This window comes from Eublepharis macularius, chromosome 8 (assembly GCF_028583425.1).
Source record: "Eublepharis macularius isolate TG4126 chromosome 8, MPM_Emac_v1.0, whole genome shotgun sequence".
NCBI lineage: Eukaryota > Metazoa > Chordata > Lepidosauria > Squamata > Eublepharidae > Eublepharis > Eublepharis macularius.
In genome coordinates this window covers 66,733,001-66,758,218 of record NC_072797.1, presented here as the reverse complement: position 1 = coordinate 66,758,218, position 25,218 = coordinate 66,733,001, and the positions used below count along the sequence as shown (strand labels likewise).

The 25,218-nt window shown below is 46.7% G+C and overlaps 1 protein-coding gene across 1 annotated transcript; it reads left to right on the top strand.

Annotated features, from left to right (window-relative positions):
• The first annotated feature begins 13,507 nt into the window (after positions 1–13,507).
• LOC129334794 (uncharacterized) lies at positions 13,508–18,042 on the top strand. Its single transcript, XM_054987119.1, has 2 exons — positions 13,508–13,567; positions 15,397–18,042. Exons 1-2 carry the CDS (start codon positions 13,546–13,548, stop codon positions 17,286–17,288), a joined length of 1,914 nt encoding a protein of 637 aa, XP_054843094.1. The 5' UTR covers positions 13,508–13,545; the 3' UTR covers positions 17,289–18,042.
• Positions 18,043–25,218: the final 7,176 nt, after the last annotated feature.

Genomic DNA, 25,218 nt, shown 5'->3' with positions numbered 1-25,218 from the left:
TGCTGGGATACCAACTCTGCTACATGGCCACAGTCACACAACTTCCTGACCTGGCTGGCCGACAACTTCCTTTTGTCAAATGGTGGAGGAAGCAATGAGGAGCTCAGCCATACTAGACTTGATATTAACCAACAAGAAAGAGTTGGTTGACAGGGTAAAGGTGGTGGGTGTCAGGGCTTGCCACAGCTGCCACTGGGCATGGCACTGGGCAGTCTGCTCTTGATGTCACAGGGGGGCCAGGGATTTTGCAGGACCCTGCTCTGTGGAAGGAGGGGCAGTATACCTCACCCTGACTCCCTCTCAATCCACTCACTGGCCTGCTCAACCTGGCCTGCTTACCCCCTGCATCTTCCACCATCTCTTCCTCCCAAGACTCTCCTTCAAGCCTCCACTCTTCTTCTTGCCTTTTCCTTGGCTTCTCTCCACTCCAACTCTGCTCCATCACTCCTACTCAAACCTACCACCTCAGGGCTCTTCCCAGCCAGCTTTTATAGGGCTTCCTTCTACTGTCCCACCCCTCTTCCAGCCTGGTCTTGGGCTGCACCAAGCAGTTGCAGCTGGGGTAGCTGATCTGGCCCCACTGACCAGCACCAGCTGTGCCTTGTTCTCTGGCTGCCCAGCCTCCCTGCCTTGGCTGATTGCTGAAGGCCTGTCCAGCTACAGTCCCCTGGCTAGCAGCCCGGCCTCCCTGGCTGAGCTGATGGCTGAAGGTGGGTCCAGCTGCGGCTCCTTGGTTGTTGCCCAGGGCTTCCTGCAGAGTGCCTCCAATAGCCCCACCTGGAGTGGCTTGGCTTTTGGCAACTCCTGGGCCAGGCTACTATTTTCTAGCTGGGGCGTGGCTTTGGGTTGTTGGGGCTGCTGCTGCTTCTCCTCCTCAGGTAAGGTCTTTGGGTGGGTGACTGCTGGGCCCCCAATCCCTCTGCCATTGCCCCCTTCTGCCTTGCTTAGTCCCCTTTCCTTCCCCAGGGGAGTGGGACTTGCTGGCCTCTCTCTGTCTCCCCCTGCCTCCTGAAGCCCTGGGCCTTTGCCCCTTGCCCCTGGCACAGGCAGGTTCTGGCTCCATTTGCCCATGGGAGGGGTTGACCTGCTGTCCCCTGGCTGCCCCTCTGCTTGCCAGTCAGACTGGTTGACCTACTGTCTGCTGGCTGACCAGTTGACCTGCTGGCTGCTGGCTGACCAGTTGACCCGCTGGCTGCTGGCTGACCAGTTGACCTGCTGTCTGCTGGCTGACCAGTTGACCTGCTGGCTGCTGGCTGCCCCCTCTGTTTGCCCGTCAGCCCGGTTGACCTGCTGTTCCCTCTTGTCAAGTCTGGGGGCTGGGGCTCAGACCCCGGACAGTGGGACTCTTAGGGAGAAGTGATCATGTTGTCCTAGAATTTCTTTTGCTGTAGGGTACCAAGGGAATTTGTAGCCAAATGTGCAGGTTAGATTTTAGTAGGGGAAACTTTAGTAAGAGATATGATTAAAGTTATTCCATAGACAAGAATGCTGGAAGGGAAAGGAGAGAGTGAAGGGTGGGCTCTCCTAAAAGAAGAGCTCTTGCAGGCTCAAGCTATCACCATTCCAACAAGACAGAACTGCAGAAGAAGATTTAAGAAGCCAATTTGGATAAACAGATAGTATGTGGTGAGCTAAGGAGGATAAAGGAGATGATGTTTAAGAAATGGAGGGAAGGAAATGCTTCCAAAGAAGAGTATCTAGGTGAAGCTAGGCCCTGTTGGGCAGCCATCATAGAGGCCAAAGCTCAGAATGAGCTGAAACTGGCCGGGGGGGGTCACGGCAACAAAAAAGTGTTCTTCAGATACATGATGAGGAAACAGAAGGTAAAGGGGGCACCCCCATTGCTGGATGAAAATGGAGAAACTCTGACAGAAGACAGAGTGAAGGCAGAAAGACCTGATGTCTATTTTGCCTCAGTTTTCTCCCTGAAGGAGAGAACAGGCCCACCTAGAGAAGGTAGTAGGCAAGGCATGGCATCAGGTCTGCTGGTTGACATGGGCAGAGTTGTGGGGAAGTGCCTAGCTGTGCTAGATGTGTACAAATTCCCTGGGCCAGACAACATGCACCCAAGGGTGCTTAAAGAACTTTCAAGCCTGCAGACCCTTTGTTGATCATCTTCCATGCCTCTTAGAGGACAGGCAATGTGCCAGGAGACTGGAGTAGGTCAAATGTCATCCCAATTTTCAAGAAAGACCAAATCCTACGAGGAAAGACTAGATGAAGATCGGGAATATTCAGTTTGGAATGTTCCGTTTGGAGAAGAGGAGGGTGCGGGGATACATGATTGCTCTCTTTAAGTATTTAAAAGACTCACTTAGAAGAGGGAAGGGAGTGTTCCTGTTGGCAACAGAGGATAGGACTCGTAACAATGAGGTTAAACTACAGGAGGGAAGGTACCAGTTGGAAATTAGGAAAAAATTCTTCATGTTAAAAGTAATTCAGAGGCTCCAGACCAATAGCCCACCAATTCAGTGTGTGAATTTTTGCATAAGCAATAGAGATTAATATATGACCCACGAAGAAGAACCCCAAAATGGACAGAATATATAGCTAGCAGGCCCATTGGCTAATCTTTCTTTTTGAACCCCAATCTGCACACTATGTGGGATTCTTCATTGCCATGTCTTCATGCCTGAAAAAGAAAAACAGAACTTTATTATTTATCTGGACTACATCATCACATAAAATTTACCTTCTATCTGTCTGTGAGGAGCTGACTGATGAACCTTGTTGAAAAAGAAAAAGGAGATTGCCACGCTAGTCGGAATGAGAGACAGACACCAAGTTTTGGGTTATAAAATGGGCCGCTTTATTAAAATGACAACAGCAAACATCAACTACTGCAAGGGCCTAACTAGCTGTATAGGCCAGGCCCTGGGGTCACTCTTGGACCCCGCCCTGACTTGTCTGGGTGAGCACCCGCTGCCCCGGGTGCGAGCCATCCACTAAATGGCTGGGACCCTGCCTGGCCAGGCGGAGTGGTTCACCCCTGTAAAGCTCCCCCACCCGGCCGTACGGCAGTGGGGGGAGACTGGCTTGTCCAGGGGTTCCCCACCCAGGGCGCCTGACCTCACAGCTGGGCCATACGGCAGCCAGCCGCTCCTGAAAGACCCCAGTTCCCCACCAATGGGGAGGTGCCAAGGGTGCTCACCGGCCCAATACAGATTTTCCCTAACTAAAATCCTGCTCCCGGGGCAATAACTCAGACCCACATAGCCAATTAACCCCACCTGTCCCTCAGTGCAAGGTAGGCAAAAAAACTCCCCTCCCAACGCCAATAAGGGAGTAAGAGATAAAAAATTCCTACCTGGCCCCTACAAAGGCGACCAGCTAGTCCTGCGCTAAAGTAGGATGAGGAGGGTGGGCTGAGCACGAGGCAAGACTGAGCTCTGGGGGCAGAGAGGCCAGAAAAATGCCGCGAAACTCCACCCCCAGAAGCTAAGCCCCGTATGAAGGGCTCATTTCTCTGCCTCCATCCTTCCATTGTGGCAAACGGCTGCCCCCAGCCTAAGCGGCTTATGCCACTGGCTGGGATGGCAGGCTTGCCACCCTAGTCGGAATAAGAGACAGACACCCAAGTTTTGGGTTATAAAATGGGCCGCTTTATTAAAATGACAACAGCAAACATCAACTATGGCAAGGGCCTAACTAACGGTACAGGCCAGGCCCTGGGGTCACTCTTGGACCCCGCCCTGACCTGTCTGGGTGAGCACCCGCTGCCCCGGGTGCGAGCCATCCACCAAATGACTGGGACCCAGCCTGGCCAGGTGGAGTGGTTCACCCCTGTAAAGCTCCCCCACCCAGCCGTACGGCAGCGGGGGGAGACTGGCTTGTCTAGGGGTTCCCCACCCAGGGCATCTGACCTCGCAGCTGGGCCGTACAGCAGCCAGCCACTCCTGAAAGACCCCAGTTCCCCACCAATGGGGAGGTGCCAAGGGTGCTCACCAGCCCGCTACAGATTTTCCCTAACTAAAATCCTGCCACCGCAGAGGCCAAGCCTCTGCTTAGGCCTCAGCGCCCCACAAATGGCTTAAAGCCAACCTAAGTCCCTGCCACAGATCATTAAGAAAAATGCTGTTACCTCTGGAAGAGAGGTGCACACAATCCCCTCGGTAGAGGTCAACAGACTTGGCCCGAATCTGCAGATAGGGCAAATAGATCCCCAAACCACCTGTCATCGCTTTGAATAGGGCTCTGTTGGCCATCCGCCTAGCCCTTTCTATCGCACTGTGGTCCAATGCTTCCTGCCATACCCGGCGTGGAAGCATTGCCAACCAAAAGATCAGGATGCTGGGCCACCTTTTCCGAATCTCTTGGAAGTCGTCCTGCACTTGCCAAGAAAGGGCCACGCCCTTCATCAAACCCAGATCGTTGCCCCCTAAATGGACAACCAGGATGTGAGGTGGAGGGGCACTCCTCCCATCAAACAAGAGCAGCAGCAGCCCAGCCCAGCACAGACCTCTTCTGCCCTGCCACTCAACAGTAGCCCACCGGCTGAGTCCAAGCTGGGACCCAACCCGTGTCCTCTTCGCTTGGTGCGCAGCCCAGAAGACCATGCTATGGTCACATATGAGGATCCGCACCCTCTCCTGCCGAGCCACAGCACCTGCAAGAAAAACCATGTCAGGATGATTGACCACCCCCAAGGGGCCTAACGTACGATTTATAAGCCCCAGAGTGCCATCGTCCCACCCTTTGAATATCGGGTCCGGAATAACCCATCGCTGTAGCCGTAGAAGCAGCACCAATTCAGAAAGAATGGGTCCCAAATCTGAACCCGGCCAAGCCCAGCTTCTGAAGAGCCCTGCCCGTGACTGTCCAAAACTGAAATTTAGTCAATGGGGCACCATCATCGTGGCGAAAAAGAACACCAAGTGCTTCTCCCTGGGCATCAACGTAACGCCTTAAGGCTGCCACTGGGCATAAATCAGTAAGGGCACAGCGGCCAAGCACAACATCCACCCCCTTCTGTTATTGGTCCGTCTTGGAGTGCCATATCCTGATGACCACTTGCCCCCCTTCAAATTTCACGTCCGCAACCTTAAGGGTGTGGCCGGAGTCGTCCTTAAGGGACTGGGGAACAAGCTCACTGACTCTAAGAGCGCCAAAAAATGCAAATCAAAGATGCAGCATGAAACAGCATCTCCTTGAAAGGCGAGCTACAGACAACTGACCACACAGTTTTTAAACCCTGGAGGATGCTTGGATAAATGGGTTGTCTATCGTCCCTCAGGGTAGCCGATTCACAAGACCAACCCTCCAACATTTTCCGTATGCAGAAATCCCCAGTGGCATCCGAAAACCCACGAGCTTTGGAAGCAAAGGCCAGTGCAGCAAGTTGGCTACGTATATACTTGACCCCGTGCCCCTTACCTTTTTGAGCCACACAGAAGTGCGCTACGTGTTCAACTGGGATAGGCCACAACTGGCGGAGACCTACCTCCAGCCTGAATGCAGCAAACTGCTTTACCGCCCGGTCATACGCCCTCCTGGTACTAGGGGCAATGGCCAATTGGATGGCCCTGGAGGCCTCGGATTCCCAATCCTCCACAGCTCCTGCGGTACCAGGACTGGCAGCAAATCGGCCTCGGGGGCAAGCTGTCGAAACTGGTTCATCTGCAGACGAGACAAGGCGTCTGCCACCTCATTGTTTACCCCAGGTATATGCCTGGCTGAAAACAATATATTAAGGTGCAAGCACCTTAAGGTGAAGGCTCGGACCAGATTCATGACCCGGGGCGATTTAGAAGAAAGGAAGTTCACAACCTGAACCACTGCCATTTTATCACACCAAAAGTGCACGGAGTGGTTAGCAAGTTCCTCCCCCCAAAGGTAAACCGTCACTAAGATTGGGAAGAACTCAAGCAATGTTAAATCCCTATGTAAACCTGCTTCCACCTGTTGTATTCCTGTATGAGTGAAACCGGCCTATTTTCTGAGATCCTGGAATCCATTTTAAGTATGGAAAGCATCAGACTATTTTACTTGACATACAGCTATGCTCATTTGGACGAATTCCAATATGACATATTCTGAACGAGAAAGGACGAAGTGTTTGCTTTTGCTGTTTGCATTAGCCAGTGTACAGAAGCAAAAATCGATAGCAGGTCAGTATCTTGTCAGTCGGCCAGAACCTGATCACGCTCAGTGTCACAGAAACCTAGCAGAAAAGGAGGGGCTGACAGACCAAAAACTCAGAGGTTTGCTTTAAACGGATAACTTTTCTCTCTTTTAAGATTCAAAGACGTTAAAACACAGTAATTCATACATCTATTCTTATGTCCAAAGAAGGAAGACACTATGCACACACTAACAATCATGGGAACACAATTAAAGAAAGGAACATGAGGAAAATCCACAGCAAGAGAGATTCATTTAAAGAGCTTTTGGTTTTAGGAAAAGAATCACTGACTGACCGATTTCAGACTCAGCTCAAACCATTCAGAGACACTTAGAGACACTGTCTTGACTGTAACATCACGCTGACACTAATTACATGATTGCATTACTGGAAAACATATACACATGCATGCATATATCCATATATTCACAGCTCAATCAATCTCACTATATCTCTACATGAAATAACTCAGCAATCACCATGCATATATCAATCACATAAGCCTCAATCATAAGGAACCAAAGATATACTGAACCAAACAAAATGGAGTCTAAATGAACTTTGAATGAAGACATGGCAATAAGCTAAGATCTAGGGGATTTTCGCTGATACATGATATTCATATGAGTAATGATAGCAAATACTAAGGGATCAGAGTGACCTGACCGTTTTACAGATGTCACGATCTCAGCGCAAAATCTGCAAATGCTGCAATTTTTAGGTGATTTCCAATGCCAGGAATGACTCTGAGGAATCTCATTGGTGAATTTGAATGGGTTGATGTGAGCCAAAACAGTATAAAAATGAGCAAGAAAACCATGGAGTCTAAGAAGCTAGGAGGAGAGAAAGGAAGGAACACCTCCTTGCTGGCTCTCTCCTTTTCCTTGCAGGTCGGGTAAGGTGCTCACCCATTCTTTCCATCAACGAGAATCTCTGGGACATCTCCAGGATTGGTAAGATGATTCACTATGTCTTATTCTTGCTGTATTGTTGATCAAGCTATTGCAATGCTAAGACCATGCTGTATCATGATACTTAGAGTCTATGTAACCTATGCAGAATGATTCAAATAAAACTTACTGAAATTTATGTCCAGGTCTGTGTTGTATCCTTGCTCTCTTCTCATTTGGGAAACTCTGATTCAGTTGGAGACATGTTAAAGACCCCCCCCCTCTCGCATAGTAAACTGTTGGCTAATAGAGCAAAGCTAACAGAATTGGTGGAGAATGCAGGCATGTCTTTGAACTGACGGAGAAACCCAGGGGAAAAGAGAGCAAACAATTGTGTAACGGTAGAAATTTAACCATTAGAGCAACATGGGGAATAAGACATCCGTTGAACCAGAGTCACAGGAAGCTAAAGTGTCTATCTGGAGAAGGAAGAAAGACAGAAATGTAAAAGATCCGCTGCAGAAATGGGTAGAGAGAAAAGGGAAAGTTGACATTCTGAAACCAGAAATGTTCCAGGGAGATAATCCTTTGGATGCTGCAAGCTTAACCTTTAAGGAACTGAAAAGCTTGACCAAAAGCAAAAGGCAGTTAGATAAATTTGGAGTATGGGCACTGTGGTTAACTCTTCAAGAGCAAAACAATAAACGTCAAGAGTGTAAAGCTAAAATAAATGATCAGGAGAATCAAATTGAGGATTTGAAAGACAAACAGGATTTAAGCAAAGCCCAATATCTTGATAGAGTGGCTCAAAATTTACAGAACTCCGCAGCCTTAAGGCAAAAGGAGACAGACTGCCAAATCTGGAGGGAAGCGGCAGAACAAGCAGGAAAAAGAGTATCTGCCTTAACGAATAAAATAGCAGAAACTCAAGCGGCAATTCGTGTGATCACAGGACACAAGCCACCTATGGAAGGACAGGAGCATAAGAAATGTCGGGAACATATGCAGAAACTGAAAAACGCTTTAGCGGCAAAAAGGGGATTGATTTCTGCAGTTGTAGAAGGGTTCAATTCATTCCCTGAATGTGACCCGAATCGTGTAGATTGTGAGGAAGAAGTTTGGGAAGTAGTCCAAAGTATTTGTGATGAAAACACACAAGCAGTGCTAGAAGAGATGGGAGAAGACTGTGATGTTGAAGTTCCATACCCAGTAGAGCCTGTAATCAGAAGATCAGTCCGCACACGGCGGAATGGTGGCCAAGCCACATTTGATCAAATAGATGAGGTAGCCCCAATGAAATTTAATGAATTACAAGCAGCAGCAAAGAAGTTTGGCCCTTTAAATGCTGAAACAGTTTTGCAATGGCTTTTTGAGGCCAATCGCCACCCAGAGTTTGCCCTAGAGGACATAAAACGAATTGCTAGACAGTCCTCAGACCCGGAGACTTGGGCAACTATTGATCTTCATGCAACTAATGGAGTTCAAAGTCTGGGAGGATTTCTTGCCAGCTGTGTAAAAGCATTAATGCCTAGCAGAAGCATTTCAAAGGCATATTACCAGGAGGAACAAAAACCAGATGAATCACCCGAGATATACATTCAACGTAAGGAAATTTTGGGAATTGCTAGCGACCTCGTCCGCTTACCCCAAGGTCAAGCTGACTTTAATACGGTCGAATTCAAACGGGAATTGGTAGATGGCTTGAATGTTCAAACAAAAATGATTTTAGGACCAATTGTTGTTGGACCCATGACTTATCCAGAGCTCCTGGAAAGAATCAAAAATGCAGGAAACTTGTTTAGGGAAAGCAGAAAGGCAGAAAACAAAAAGGGAAAAGACAAACATGGGGTCTTGCATAATGTAAGTTTCTCTAACAATGGACCTTGGAACCGTGCACCAGACGCACAACAACGTAATTTCAGGACTAGTCCACCTCGAAACAATTACACAAATACATCAGGAAGTAACTTCAGACCTAACACCGCATGGGTTAGTCCTAGAGGGGGAAGAAATACACCACCTAGGAGATACCAAGAGGATTCAGGGGTGCAAAATTGGGAATGCCCTCCAAGACCACCTAGACGGGATTGGAATGAAGGAATTAGATCTGGGATATGGGAAAAATTGATGGAAGCTGGAGAACCGAGAGAGAAATGGGACAGGAAACCCACTACTGAATTGATTAAAGGTTTGGCTGAAATAATAAAACAGCAAGAGGATGCAGCTCGTGCATTGGCACAGAACCAGGCAGCACCGCAAGCATGTGCAAGAGTCCTGAAAGGTAAGAGTTCTCTTTCTTCTATGCCCAAGGATTCTATCCCTTCTATCTCTAAGCAGCAATAGGGGGGCCCTCTCCAGGAGTACCCCAAACGAATTGTAGATTTGACATATGATCGTTGGGGAAGACCCATTTTGGAGGCAAGACTGGGGAAGGGGGAGAAACAGCCTCTTTCTATCCTACTAGATACAGGAGCATCGGTCAACATTTTAAGCCCTGAACATGTACCTGAAAGTTTGTCAGCAAAAGAAGTAAACCAAGTACAGCTGACTGGATTTGCAGGACATGATTCTTCTGCTAAAATAATGAATCTTTGTCCCATTCAGATAGGATCTTTGCAAACTGAGATAGAATTTTGTGTAGCCAACAATCAGGAATGTGGAATCATTGGGAACCCATTTTTAAAAGAACACCAGTTGGTGGTAGATTTGTCCAATGATTGCCTGTGGCAGATGCCTGATGGGGGAGACGTCTCTCTTCCCGTTTATTCAGTACAGAAAACAAGTGCTTTAAAAGAACCTCAGGAAGTAAAACCTCAAGGGAAAGAGGAATGGATAAAAGAATTCCCTCAGCTGGGAATCAAAAACAGAAATGAGTGTGGGAAAATAGATGCAAAGGTGTTAATAGTGGGAAAGGACCCGAAGCCACAGAGGCAATACCCTTTTCCCAAAGAGGCAGAGGAGCCAGTTGCAGAGATTATAGAATCTCTAGTAAATCAAGGAGTTCTAGTTCAAATGGAGAGCATTAACAATTCACCCATTTGGCCAGTAAAGAAAAAGGATGGAACTTACAGGTTAGTAGTAGATTTTCGTGCGCTGAACCAGTGTCACACCAGCTACAGTTCCAGTAGTGGCCAGTTACCCAGAGGTAATTGCAGCCATAACAGGAGGAGCAAAGTATTTCAGCATAATTGACATAGCAAATTGTTTTCCCTCCATCCCACTGGCTGAGGAATGTTGGTACAAGTTTGCATTCACATTCAAGGGGAAACAATATGCCTATACGAGGGTCCCACAAGGTCTCCATTCTGCTCCCACGATCTGCCACAAGATGGTGGTACAAATGCTAGAAAAACTCCCTTTAGAATACAAAGGGGCGGTCACTTCATTTGTGGACGACATTTTAATTTCAGGAAAGAATCTGCAGTTCACACATGATGCAACTAGGGCGGTCCTACAACTCTTACAAGACACAGGGTTCAAAATTAATTGGGATAAAGCACAACTGGTACAACAAGAGGTTAAATATCTGGGAGTACACTTAGGTCAAGAGGGAAGGACTCCAGATACACAGAGGGTGGAAGCTTTAGGAAAATTGCCACTCCCCACTGACGTTCATTCTCTTAGAGCCATCTTGGGAATGTTAAACTTCTCTCGAGAGTTCATAGAAGGCTTTGCTGATAAGACATGTATTTTGTGGGCTCTATTAAAGAAAGGTAGACGATGGGAATGGGGTCCAGAACACACAGAAGCACTTGACCAGCTAAAGCAAGATTTAGCACAAGCACCAGCTTTAGCATACCCTCGGATGGGGGAGCCATATAAAATACAGTTGGCATCCACTGATAGGGCAATAGCTGCAACACTGACCCAAACCCAAGGTGGGAAACAAAGAGTTATTGCTTATGCATCTAGGCCTCTTAGAGGTGCAGAACAGAATTACACCTTTTGTGAACGAGAAGTTCTTGCTCTTTTTTGGGCTCTGGGACATTGGGAATACATACTGGGGGAAAGCAAGGTCATCGTTCAAACAGTTCACAGCCCCCTACAGTATATAGTCTCTGGCAAGATCCAAGACGGCCACGTAAGTAATGCCAGAATTGCCTCTTGGTCACTGTCAATCATTAATCGAGGTATCCAAATAGAAAAAGGGAAGGTGATATCTCCTGCTCCCTATGGATTAATCATTCAAGGGACGGAACACGATTGCCCTCTACCTGAGTACAAACACATAGAATGGCCTGTAACATCAGGAATCTCAATGGAAGCAGCCCTACAACAGAATTTTCAGGTTTGGTGTACAGATGGGACTTGTTTCTATGAGAAGGGAACCCCAAAAACAGCCTACGGCAGCATAAGGGTAAATGATGGACTAGAAAAGGGTGGAATAGTAACACCACACTCTGCTCAAGCTGCAGAGCTCAATGCAATAAGAGAGGTGTTCAATACAGAAGCTAGTACTGAAAACCTTGCAATTTTCACAGACTCAGATTGGATAAAGCAAGCACTCTTAGTATGGTTACCTATCTGGAAGTCTCGTGACATGTGTACATCAGATGACAAACCAGTAGCACATGCCAATTTGTGGAGAGAAATTGCTGGGTGCATTGAGAATTGGAAAGGAAAGATCAAAGTCATGTGGATAAAAGCACATCAGAAAGGCGAAACTAAAGAAATCCACTGGAATAACAAGGCAGACGCATTAGCAAAGCGAATTGCCAGATCAGAACCTCCAAGAGAGGAAGGAAAGGTAGCGGTGACCACAAGGTCAAAAGCTAGGATGCTACCTCCTCCTATACTAGACTTGGAAACGCTGCAAGTAGATGATGCAGAGATTCAAAAGTTGCTAAAGGAAGGGAGAAGTGCTGATGGTAAGTACTCTATCTGCAAAACTGAAGGAGTAGTTTGGGCAGAAAAAGAGGGGTCCAAGTCATGGATAGTTCCTGGGAAGGTTAGAAATGATCTGATTCAATATGTGCACGATCAAGCTTATTTTGGTTGGGAGAAAACCTTAGAGCAAGTCCTAGGTGTAGGATGGTGGCCTCAAATAAAACAGGATGTGAAGCGATGGTGTCTCAATTGTTTAAAATGTGCTATGGTAAATGCAGATACTAAAGTGAAAAAGGGAGCTATGAGACATCAGAGGACAAGTGGAGTATGGTCAGATGTGCAGATAGATTTCATAGGCCCACTCCCAAAAACTAAGAATGGGAATCAGTACTGCCTGGTACTGGTAGATGGTTTCTCAAAATGGGTGGAGGCACTCCCTACAAAAGATAACACAGCTCTAACCACCGCTAAACACTTATACAACCACGTCTTTTCAAAATTAGGAATACCAAAAAGTGTGAATTCAGATCAAGGCACGCACTTTGTGGGTCAGGTGATGCGTGAAATGTGTCAACTTTTGGGGATAAAACAGAGGTTTCATATATCAAATCACCCACAATCCTCGGGAACAGTAGAACGTCAGAATCGTGTAATTAAGGAAGCGCTAAAGAAATTGGTGAAAGCAGATGGTAAAGATTGGGACCAGAAGTTACCCACAATATTAATGGCCATCAGAGCTTCCACTGCTTCTCATGGTTACACCCCTTTTGAGGTCATGACAGGTAGACTAATGCATACTCCACAACAATGGTGGCTAAACACAGAAATACTTGATGAATGGCAGCCCAAAGTGCTAACAGACCATTGGATACAACAGCTCAGTGAAAGACTGGAGGAAGTTCACAGGAACGTTGCAAATCAATTAGGAGTGAACATAAAAAGGATGGATAAGTATCTGGGATGGGTAAAGAATCCCATAGAGTGGGAAATAGGATCCAAGGTGATGTACTGGGATTTTTCAAAAAAGAAGCATCCTTTAGCTCCAAACTGGAAAGGACCATGCTACATTGTAGATAGAGCTTCACCTACAGTATACTTAGTGGAAATAAAGAAAGCATCCAGTGTAGCTGAAGACACGAAACGGAAATGGTTTCACTCATCTCAATTGAAAGCCTGGAAAGGAACATAGAATGAACCATGATGCATATTTCCAGTTTTCTCAGTTCTACATGAAAAATGTTATGTTGCTTGTTATGATAAAATGTTGTCATTGCATGCTATAGTATAAGAATAACTTGTTTTAGTTTAAGATTTTATGCTTGAATATAGAGAGATAGTAGCCAAGAAGACTTGTACAATTTATTTTCAGGATTGAAGATTCTACGGAAAAGATTGGACCAAACAGATGAGACACAATGTGCGTGAAGTGTTGTTGCTGTTTGTTCTTGTTTGTTTTGTTGTTTGTCCTGTTTTTCTTTTGGATCGTACCACCACCGGAAGTTCCAATGGCAACACATACGTCGCACCTGATTAGCAAGCTGATTCAAATAATGGATCCGGAGTGACGGACACACTTGTTTCATATACTTTGAAATGGGCTCAATTACCTGATACATGGAGTTGTGTTTGGAATCTGGAAAATGTGAAACGAGTTACCCAAGAGACTCGAGTGAGTGGGATAAATTGTGGAGAATCACCACAGGAGCTATGGGAACACCTCGAAGGACGGGTGAGTATAACATTTCATTATCACAGGGGCATATGTTCCATTCAAATCCAACAGAAGGCCAAAAATTGTCAGATATCTCTCCCAGTGGGAGAAATGGAACGTGTTTGTAGGAGCAAAAGATCAAGACCCAGTCTTGATGGGGAAAGTTCTGTGGGAAGAAAGAGCATGTGAGTGGGACATTTCCCTACTGACATGTAACCCAGAGGGGGAAGAGGAAGACGAAGCACCCCTTGCTTCGAGTACAGACATTCTCCAAAAGATCAGTCCGACAAAGGAATCCGCAATAGCACTTGAGGGGTCGCCCACCTCTGAGAGGACAGGTTGGGGAGTGACGTCACCCCAGGCTGAACTTCCAAGGGGATGGTACTGTTTGTGGAACACAACCACAATCAGTAGAGTGACAAAGAAAACAACAATTCAGGGATTCCAGTGCCCACGACCATCCGAATCAATTCTGAACATGAGCATTCTTCTTCTACACGACAGCACATGCACACTCTCAATGCAGTACGGGGACACAAAATGTCACGTTCACATACCCGCAAGCAAAACATCCCATGTTTTTCTAGATGGAGGTCTAGAAGGACCCTATCTATTTGGACTACAAACAGAAGGGGAAATATGTGTTTGGGAGACCAACCTGGTGAGTTGTGAAAGAGAAGCTTCCAGAGCGGAAGTGTTCAAATGGTTACTGGGAGAAACACGTGCAGGACACTCAGAACCTAGAGACAACCCACAAGCTCAACCAGTGCTCCAAACGTTACAAAATGCTCATGAATTGATAACTAAGGTTTCAGATATAGTGCAGAGGGGACACCCAGAAAGATGCCCTTCCGGCATAGACGATGTCTGTGGAACAGGTCTGTTCACAGGTACTTGCAAAAGATATCAGATTTCCTGGATACCCACCAGACTCCGAGTGATACTGGTGAGTGAGACTGGAAAGCGATGTCCATATGAGGGAAAACCCTTCATTCATTCAGAAACTACCGCATTGCTATTCATAAACATCGTTCTTGAAGCACACAATTTAAATGACTCATACACTTGCATTTGGCCTAGACGGGAATCAAAAGCCCAATGCTCTGATACAGGGGGATGCACAATAAAGATAGTGGGAGACGGAGGTCTCATAGAAGAGTGTATAGGCAGAGCAATTCTTCGACCACTGGTACCAAATGTACCAACACCCCCAAGAAAACCAGCCGCAACTCCAACATCACATTTGGCAATCCATCCTCCACGAGAGGGAGATGTTGTTGAGGAATCAGAAGATTTAGACACCCACACCCAGATAGAGGGGGAACCTGCACCAGGAGAAAGACATTTGGTGGGACCACCAATGATTTCCCCAGCAGCAGGAAATGACAGAGGAGAGGAAGGATTTTCTCTTCCAAGACCAGAAGTTGGGTTATGCACTCTGACAGGAACAGCAGCAATATGTCCTGACAGATTTGCTTGGTGTGATAGGAGTTTAGTACAATGGGATCCCATGGAAGGGAATATTGTTTGGATGATGGCTCAAGGGGAAGATGATGCCATGGATTGTGAAATTTCAGGGGAAGAACTAATTGGAACACGGGTGACAATTTCGGGAAGGATTTGGCATATACATATGCACATGCTGAGAGACATGCCAGGGTATGCTCACAACATCTGTATATGGAATGGAGATGAGCCAGAAGACACCAATGCAATAGCAGATTGTTCCATGGAATACCATTACAACGGGAAACTTATAAGGGAAAGGTTTGGGAAATTCACGGTTTCCAACAATGAAACAAATTGTGCTGTTTTGAAAGTTAACGCTTTTGCATTCACGGCTACAGGATACATTCCTATTTTTACACTTACGGGGTTTAATGGAACTCAGATGGCTGAGAAATGGCAAAATCTCAACAGTACGTTATTGACTCCATCCGGTAGAGAATTTATTATAAATGGAACTTGCCAACAGACGATGTGGAAGTTAGATACTACTGAGATTGGCGAATGGGGTCCGCCGCAATGGGATGTACAACTAGATGGCAGCCAATGTAACCGTCAACAGCCGTTCATAACATTTCGATATCAGTGCCATCGACAATTTTCATCCGTTCCTGCAGAAGCTGGTATTTATCGATTGCAACAACCAGGAAAAGTTCTTCAATTTGAAGTATTAGCAGGGGAAAATGATTTGCTAAAACCACGGAAACATCCTTTGATTGGTCCACATGTCGTGAAAAAGGACCATAAGATGAGAGCAATGCTAACTCCGGTTCGTTCTTTGAAGGAAATCAGATTGGATCTGACAGGATTAAACATATCTCAAGCAGTTCCAGAATGTGCTCCATATGTTACAACAAGCCATGAAGGATGGAAAAACTGGATAGATTTATGGTATACAGCTCAGCTGGCAAAGACTCGTTTCGCCAGAGGACTGGACACAATATTGGGAGCATCAGGTTTAGCAGCTGGAGCATTGGACGCAATGGACATAGAAGTGCTAGCTAACAAGATTAGTTACACTACTGCAGATATAAAGAAAATGGGAACTCCAATTGCTTCATCATTGGTTAAGTTAGGCATAGGACAGAAGATGATAGCTAGTATTTTACCCTTTTGGCAACAGGTAGAACAGAAAGATGAGGAAGCTGTGGTGCAAGGACTCGCATCATTACAGATAAGTAGTGCGCTGGCTTTGGCCTGCACTCAGGCACAAGATCTCGCTCAAATGGTAGTTATGCAAATCATTCGAGAAGGGTTATTGGGGAATTTGCCCATAGAAATCAGATCTTTGCTTTGGAATAATGTAACCCAAGGAGAACGGGATTTGGTTGATTGGTGGAAGTTAGTGAATTTTACATATGATCCTCTTCAATCTAAAGTCAAAGCATTTGTGCTCACTGTATATCAAACTGATTACTATGATGTATACCCTATTGTACCTTTAGGACTTCAGATGGCAGAAGGTTTGGTAATGTATGCTACAGACCATCACTCTTGGGCCTATATGAAACAAGGTAAATGGGAAACTTTAAACATGGAAGGATGTGTGTATTATGATAACTTAGGCTTCATTTGTGAAGATTATAATTTTCAGCAGAGAGATGAATGTTTTCATGAGAACCTGAATGGATCACAACGTTGTACTTTTGAAATTATGTCTGAATGGGGATCTTCTGTAGTATATGTTGGTTCTGGATGCATTTGTGTGAGAACACACTGTCCTCTAATCCATGTGGATGAATTTCAGTTATTTTATGTATCACCACAGATAAGTCGCTGTTATTGCCACGTAACGCAAATCAGAGGATGTAATTTTCATTATCATGTTCCTCAATGGACAGCTCAATTAATGCAGCAGCATCCACACTTGTACACAAACATACAACCTGTAACACTAGGAATGGATTTGGAAGTTTTAAGAAAGCTAGTCCAACATCCTGAGTTACAGAAACACCTACAGACAGTTAAGCAGACAGGAGATTCAATAGCAATGGAAGTTCAACATGATGGGTCTCGAATCTTGAAAGTGGCAGAAAGGATAGCCACCATAGGAGGAGAATCTTTGTGGTCCTCCATTTTCTTTGATGTCCTCAGTCCAACCGCAGCAAGCTTTTTAAGGTTCGTGACACACCCTATTATCGTTTTGCTTCTTTGTCAAATATTCTTGTTCCTTTTCCTGTTAGTGATTGTCATTTGGATTAAGCATAAGCTGAAACAATTACAAGGATTTTGATATGGGCTAGAGTTTTCATTGTCGGGGAGCAGCATACAAAACCCCTGTGCCTAGATAACGCAGCCTGACGGCTCAGGTTGGTCTGTTTGTGGTGTGATTGTGAATTTGGAAGCCTACGTCTTCCTTATCATTCCCAATCAAGAGGGGGAGATGTTGTATTCCTGTATGAGTGAAACCGGCCTATTTTCTGAGATCCTGGAATCCATTTTAAGTATGGAAAGCATCAGACTATTTTACTTGACATACAGCTATGCTCATTTGGACGAATTCCAATATGACATATTCTGAACGAGAAAGGACGAAGTGTTTGCTTTTGCTGTTTGCATTAGCCAGTGTACAGAAGCAAAAATCGATAGCAGGTCAGTATCTTGTCAGTCGGCCAGAACCTGATCACGCTCAGTGTCACAGAAACCTAGCAGAAAAGGAGGGGCTGACAGACCAAAAACTCAGAGGTTTGCTTTAAACGGATAACTTTTCTCTCTTTTAAGATTCAAAGACGTTAAAACACAGTAATTCATACATCTATTCTTATGTCCAAAGAAGGAAGACACTATGCACACACTAACAATCATGGGAACACAATTAAAGAAAGGAACATGAGGAAAATCCACAGCAAGAGAGATTCATTTAAAGAGCTTTTGGTTTTAGGAAAAGAATCACTGACTGACCGATTTCAGACTCAGCTCAAACCATTCAGAGACACTTAGAGACACTGTCTTGACTGTAACATCACGCTGACACTAATTACATGATTGCATTACTGGAAAACATATACACATGCATGCATATATCCATATATTCACAGCTCAATCAATCTCACTATATCTCTACATGAAATAACTCAGCAGTCACCATGCATATATCAATCACATAAGCCTCAATCATAAGGAACCAAAGATATACTGAACCAAACAAAATGGAGTCTAAATAAACTTTGAATGAAGACATGGCAATAAGCTAAGATCTAGGGGATTTTCGCTGATACATGATATTCATATGAGTAATGATAGCAAATACTAAGGGATCAGAGTGACCTGACCGTTTTACAGATGTCACGATCTCAGCGCAAAATCTGCAAATGCTGCAATTTTTAGGTGATTTCCAATGCCAGGAATGACTCTGAGGAATCTCATTGGTGAATTTGAATGGGTTGATGTGAGCCAAAACAGTATAAAAATGAGCAAGAAAACCATGGAGTCTAAGAAGCTAGGAGGAGAGAAAGGAAGGAACACCTCCTTGCTGGCTCTCTCCTTTTCCTTGCAGGTCGGGTAAGGTGCTCACCCATTCTTTCCATCAACGAGAATCTCTGGGACATCTCCAGGATTGGTAAGATGATTCACTATGTCTTATTCTTGCTGTATTGTTGATCAAGCTATTGCAATGCTAAGACCATGCTGTATCATGATACTTAGAGTCTATGTAACCTATGCAGAATGATTCAAATAAAACTTACTGAAATTTATGTCCAGGTCTGTGTTGTATCCTTGCTCTCTTCTCATTTGGGAAACTCTGATTCAGTTGGAGACATGTTAAAGACCCCCCCCCCTCTCGCATAGTAAACTGTTGGCTAATAGAGCAAAGCTAACACACCCAATCTCTGGGCCACTGGACCGCACACCAGTGTCCCCTGAAATAAATTCCAAACCCTATGGAACTGGAAGCATCGGAGGAAACTTGTAGGTCCCCCTCTAACAGCAGCTCCTCCCACCAAAAGGAGACCCCATTAAATCCCTTCAAAAATTGGAGCCAAACCTCCAGATCCTCCCGCATTCCTTCCGAAATGCGCATCCTGTGGTGAGTGAGCTGAAGGGACCCCATGGCATCACAGAGACACCTTAGAAAGGCTCTGCCAGGGGCCACCACCTACATGCAAAATTAAGGTGGCCAACCACCTGCTGAAGCTCTAGTAAGGACACCTTGCGCTTTCCCAGTAGGGTCCGCAGGCGTGCCTTCAACTCGAGGAGCTTTTCAATCGGCAGCCTCGAAGTCTGCTGTACGGTATCCAATTCAATACCCAGGAAGGTCAGGGCAGTTGATGGGCCCTCCATCTTCTCATGTGCAGGGGGAACACCCAACTTGTCCGCAAGGCGAACAAAATTGCCCAGAAGCCGGGCACACTGACCCATCCCTGTGGGCCCAACCAGGATAAAATCATCTAAATAGTGGGCGGTGTCACGGAAGCGCTGCCACTGACGTAAAGCCCACTCCAGGAATGTGCTGAAACGCTCAAAAATTGTGCATGAGATGGAACACCCCATCGGGAGGGCCCTGTCCATGTAAAACTGACCCTCAAAAGCAAACCCAAGGAGTTCAAAATCATCCGGGTGCACAGGAAGAAGCCGGAATGCTGACTTAATGTCGCATTTCGCCATCTCAGCTCCCCGGCCACAGCGTCTGACCACCTTGACGGCTTGATCAAAAGACGTGTAACGTACCAAATACAAGTGTTCAGGAATTGCATCATTCACAGAGCCACCCCTGGGATAAGACAGGTGGTGAATCAACCTAAATTCACCAGCCGCCTTCTTAGGTACCACCCCCAGGGGAGAGACCTGCAAATGGGGCACAGGAGGGAAGGGAAAAGGGCCTAAATCCCTGCCCTCAGCGCATTCTTTGCCTATCTTGGCCCGAACTATTTCCTCCATGCCAACCACAGAACGCAAATTGGATGACATGAAGGAAGTTCTAGGCCCCTGAAAAGGAATACGGAAACAGAACAAAAACCCATCTAACAAAAACTGAGCGTCCGCCCACTTGGGGTAATTCACCAACATGGCTTCAAGTACCCTCACTTTTATTGGGCTGGGGCCCTTTTCCAGGGCCCTGCTGCCCAGTGGGGCCGCCCCCTTTCTTACCAAACGGCTTCTGCCTCTTGCAGGCACTAAGGGCATGCGGTCCCCTACAGACCGGGCACTCATGGCCATAACGGCAGTTCTTCCAGCTGCAAGCCCCATGAGAGGGGTGCTTAAAGCAAAGCAGCTGGGGCTGAACCAACTGCCCCGCAAAAGTGCAGGGGCCAGGAGCAGCAGAGGAAAAACCAGACGATCCCAATGAGGATCTCTGCACGATGTGCCCACTATCCGAACGATCCCCAACACTGGATTTTGCCAGGGTCATCAGCTGCAACCATAAGTGCTGATGAATCTGATCCCATGGCAAGGCAGGATTAAGGGCAGCCCTCATCCTGAACTCTTTGTCATATTGCAGCCAAGCTGCACCGGCGAAGTCAGTATGAGCTCTGTATATGATGTCCATATACTGAAAGAGTGGAGCTGCCCTCCATGCCTGGACCCTTGCAATAACTCCTGCGTAAATCGGGAAACCCGGGAGCCAATAGGCCCAAGTCCTGTCAATCTTACGGCACTTAAGGCACTCCTTATCCCTATCCTCCAGGTCCTCCTTATCCTTCTTCTCCAGTTCCCTGAAGAGAAGGGTAAAGACATCAACATACTCCCCGTGTAAGATCTTCTTGCGTGTCCCTGGAGTAAGGTGATCCCCCAGAGGCATGGCCATGTCGCCAAATGGCAGGGCCCTGTAGGGCACCATGCCATAATTAGATCAAGGAACCCCCAGATAAGTCCACCAGGGTGGAACTAGTCCCATCCCCACCTGGGACTGGGTAGGGGAAGGAACCCAATCAGACGACCCAGGCATCTGCCCTGAGACTGGCGACTGACCGCAATGGGCCCAGTCCAAAGCCAAACTCATTCCAGGAGTCCCCACAGTGGAGCCTGCTTGCATGTATGGAGTGTGCTGTGCAGTTTGACTCGCTTGGGCCCAGGGCTAAGCCGCTCCCTGCTGGGGGCAAGAACTCTCACCATCGGCCTCTGAAGGCTGCACCACTAGAGCAACTTGCCCAGCCTCGTCCGACCAATTCCCTTCCATCCCAGCTGTTGCTGGTTCCGAGGCCTCCTCCGCGATGACCTGCTCACCAGCCGAAGTTGCCTGAGCCAAGGCCCCACAGTCAGAAGTCCCCTCCAAAGCAGCCAAACAAGAGAGGATAACATTAATTGAGGCAAATTTAGAAGCAGCCCGTACCGGTCTTTTGTTCGCAGACCCAGCCTCTGGGGCATGGGGCAACCTAGCCTGTTCCAAAGCCGTAATTCTGGCTAAAATATCACGCCTGATAGAACCCCCTTCCTCCTCATCTGAGGATAGGACCACTGCAGGCCGCTTGGAAGGGCATGCAGCGGGCTGTTTACCCTTGGAGGTACCCACACCCTTCTTTGGACCCATCCTGTTCAACAATTAAACACTGAACCTAATGCTGGTACTACAGGTAGTATTCCCCAATAAGGAACAACCACCTCACTCAAATCCCCCCCCAAAAACAATGGGTAGACAGATGGGCTGAAAGGCTACCAAGAGATTATGGCAGAAAAATACTGATCTGCAGCCCAACTACTTAACCACTACACTCCAGCAGCCAAGGAGAAGGAGATGCCAAACAGTATGTGGTGGCACAAAACACCCCCGATCCCAAAAGGCCACAAATGGAGAAGCGGGGAGAAACCCAGTTCTCCAGGCAGTGTCCCAGCTACAAAATGGCAGCCGCCACCCGGCACCCAAAATGGCCACCGCCCCCTAGAGCCAGGTAATTACAAACAATAGCCTGCACACAGAAAGGTATAAAAACCCCTGTGGTCACCCCCAATACCTCCCAACGGTGGTATCAATGCCCCTACTTGGGGGGGGGAGGGGGCTACCCGATGCCCACTAAAAATCGGGGGGGGGGGGCGCCAGCCCACTACAAAACAAAGCCCTTTGCCGTTGCCCAAGCAAAACCGGCTGCCCAGCCTCACATGGGGATTCCCCGCGTCGCAAATATACGCGGCAAAAGCGGCATGATGGGGAGCCGCCCTAACAAGGCTGCCCCAGCACTAGCCCAGGTAGGAGCCCCTACCAGGGCGCATGGCCCTGCTCCAAAACTTCCCGCACTGCTAACACAAGCAGGGCGCCGAAGCCGCGCTGGAAAGGGAGCCAAGCAAACACCCAGGCTCCGCTTGCAGAGCTCACAGCGCACCCGGCCCGCACAGAAAAAAGCCCTGCGTCGTTAAGGTGCTAGGGAGCAAAAGCGGCGTGGCCGAAGTCCCCACAGAAATACAGCTCCGATAGTAGAGCGCACGGCATGGCCCGCCCGCTGCAATTGCTGCCTTCGAGGGAAACACAGGCAAACCCCAAACGGGAACGCTGCAGAGAAGGCACTCCTCCCAGCCGCTCTCTGTCCGCAGTTGTTGTCGTCCCCCAGGCCTCGTGCACGGGAAGCAGTCAGCACGTCCTGCTTCGACTGAGCACGAGGCAAGACTGAGCTCTGGGAGTGGAGAGGCCAGAAAAACACTGCGAAACTCCACCCCCAGCAGCTAAGCCCCATATGAAGGGCTCATTTCTCTGCCTCCATCCTTCCAGTGTGGCAAACAGCTGCCCCCAGCCTAAGCGGCTTATGCCACTGGCTGGGATGCCAGGCTAGCACTGCCAATAAAATAAAGAAACAAAGATAAAAACTCAAATGAACTTAAATAAATTAAAGACAGGAAAGGGCAAAATATAATGAACCCAAAGTAAAAGTAAATAACAATAAGAGTTCTAAAAACAAAGCACAGCCTTGAGAGTCCTGCAGTATTACCTGTCAAAGTTAAACATTAAAAACCAATGTTAAAAACAAAACAGACTCAGGCGACAGGATTGCCTTAAGCAAGATCCCCAGAAATGACCAGAAGTGTCAGGTAGATAGAGCTGTTGGTCCTTAAGGTAGGCTGGTTCCAAGCCATGTAGGGCTTTAAGGGTTAGTACCAGCGCCTTGAATTGTGCCTGGAAGCAAATTGGGAGCCAGGGTAGATGGGATAAGACTGAAGCTATATAGTCCCTAAGACCGACTCCAGTCATCATTGTTGCTGTTACAGTCTGTACCAATTGCAGTATTTGCTATTTGCATGCACCACAGTGGCAGGAAGGGCCAAAGCTGGTGAAAGATGAGCCCGGTCACTGCTACCACCTGTTTATCAGCAACAGGAGGTCTAGGTCCCAGAAAATTCCCCAGCTGTGAACCTGCTTCTTAAAGGGGAGGTCAGTCCTTTGGCCTGTGGCCTTTGCTAGTAACACGACCACTTATTCAGGCTTAATCTTCAGCTTATTAGCCTTCATCCATCCCAAACTGCCTTCTGGCACTGATTCAAGGCTTCTATGGACCCCCTGTTATCTTTTGGAAGTACAAGATAGAGCCAAGTATATTCTGCATAATGGTGACAACCAAGCCAATATCTTCAGATGATCACACTCAACAGTTTCATGTAGATGTTAAAAAGCAGGGGGCGGGGGGGGGGGGAGAGATAGAACCCTGTGGGACCCCATAGGCAAGAGGTCAAGGGGCCAAACAGCAGCTCCCCAGTACCAACTTCTGAAACATGTCTTCCAGGTAGGACTGAAACCACCACAAAACCTCCCAGATCCAAACCTGAAATGTGGTCCTGGAGAATATCACAATTGGTGGTATCCAAAGCTGCAGAGAGGTCCAGGAGAATCAACAAGGTCACACTCTCCATCCACCTACCAGCACATCAGGGCACATCAGTCCCATAACCTGGCCTGAATCCAAGGTAGAAAAAAATCCAAACACACACTTGCTCTTACCACAAGAAAAATATAAAATGCTGCAAGCACATACATTACACAATACTGTAGAAAATGGCATGCTTCTGTCACTTGGTCATCCAAGCAAGCTAGATTTCAAGGCATTTTGTATTCAGAGAACAGTTTCCTTTTTATTGGAAGACATACCATCCTACATGTTCTATCATCATGTTTACTGTTAATCTTCTATTAGCTTTATCTTATCTTCTTTTGAAAAAAAAATTGGAGCAGGAAGAGCAAGCTAAGCATCATGTGCTGAGGCAGAACCAGGAGAATAAATGCTGAGCAGGAGAGACTAGAGCCATTGTCATGGCAACTGCAATCAGATATGAATGGTTCTGTCACTGTGTGTTGGTGGGTGAGTGGAAATTTCTTCAACTAGGACTGCACAGACATTAAACATTTGTATTTTATAAAATGTTTAAGAGTCTCAAGGTTGTGCACCCTGGAAAAATAAAATCTGTGAACATTCTAGGCTAGCCAAAAATAAGTTGTACTGGAATTTTTCTTCAAAGGGTTTTGTTAACACACTGGCAGGGCTACCTATGTGTGTTTATTCAGAAGCCCCACTCAGTTCAGTGGGACTTACACCACAGTGTATGCACTTTGGATTGCAGCCAAGTATTATTAGAAAACTACGCAGTACAACACTCTTGGGGGGCATCTCTCATATTTCTCACAACTCATGAACATGTTGAACCTTTATTCCTTGGTTCCATAGACACTTCTAGAGCTGAATTGAAAGTTCACTAGGGGGGATTCCGCATGATCAATTTTGATCAGACTTTCTGAGCAGTCATGCCGCGGTGGAGTCCTACAAATCCACTTCTCCCCGATTCCACATTAGGCTTTTGTTTCGCACATTTCATCGGCTCAAAGTCCATCATGCGGAATTTTTGACAGGATAAAAATTGATTCCTCATTGCTTTTTCCGGGGGAAGTGTTGAATGATGCACATCTTCATTTTTTTTTATTTCCCCTCCCCCCCAAAAAACGTTGCTACACATAAACGTTGCATCAAACCAACACATTAGAAAAAAAATTCTCACAAAAAAACGTTGCTACACATAAACGTTGCATCAAATAAACATATTGGATAGGCCAGAGTACTTCCCGCCGATATTGTGGAAGAGTATTGGCTATTGACATTTGGAGGGGAAATTGTTACCAATGACCCCACATCTATCTTTCCCGCTTTCTTCGTGAGCAGTGAGGTTTAGTGATAGGTGTTGTGTTGAGGACGGTCTCTTTCTCCCTTCCTGAAATGCCTAGACCACTAGTTGAATGCTGAAGTCCCTCCATC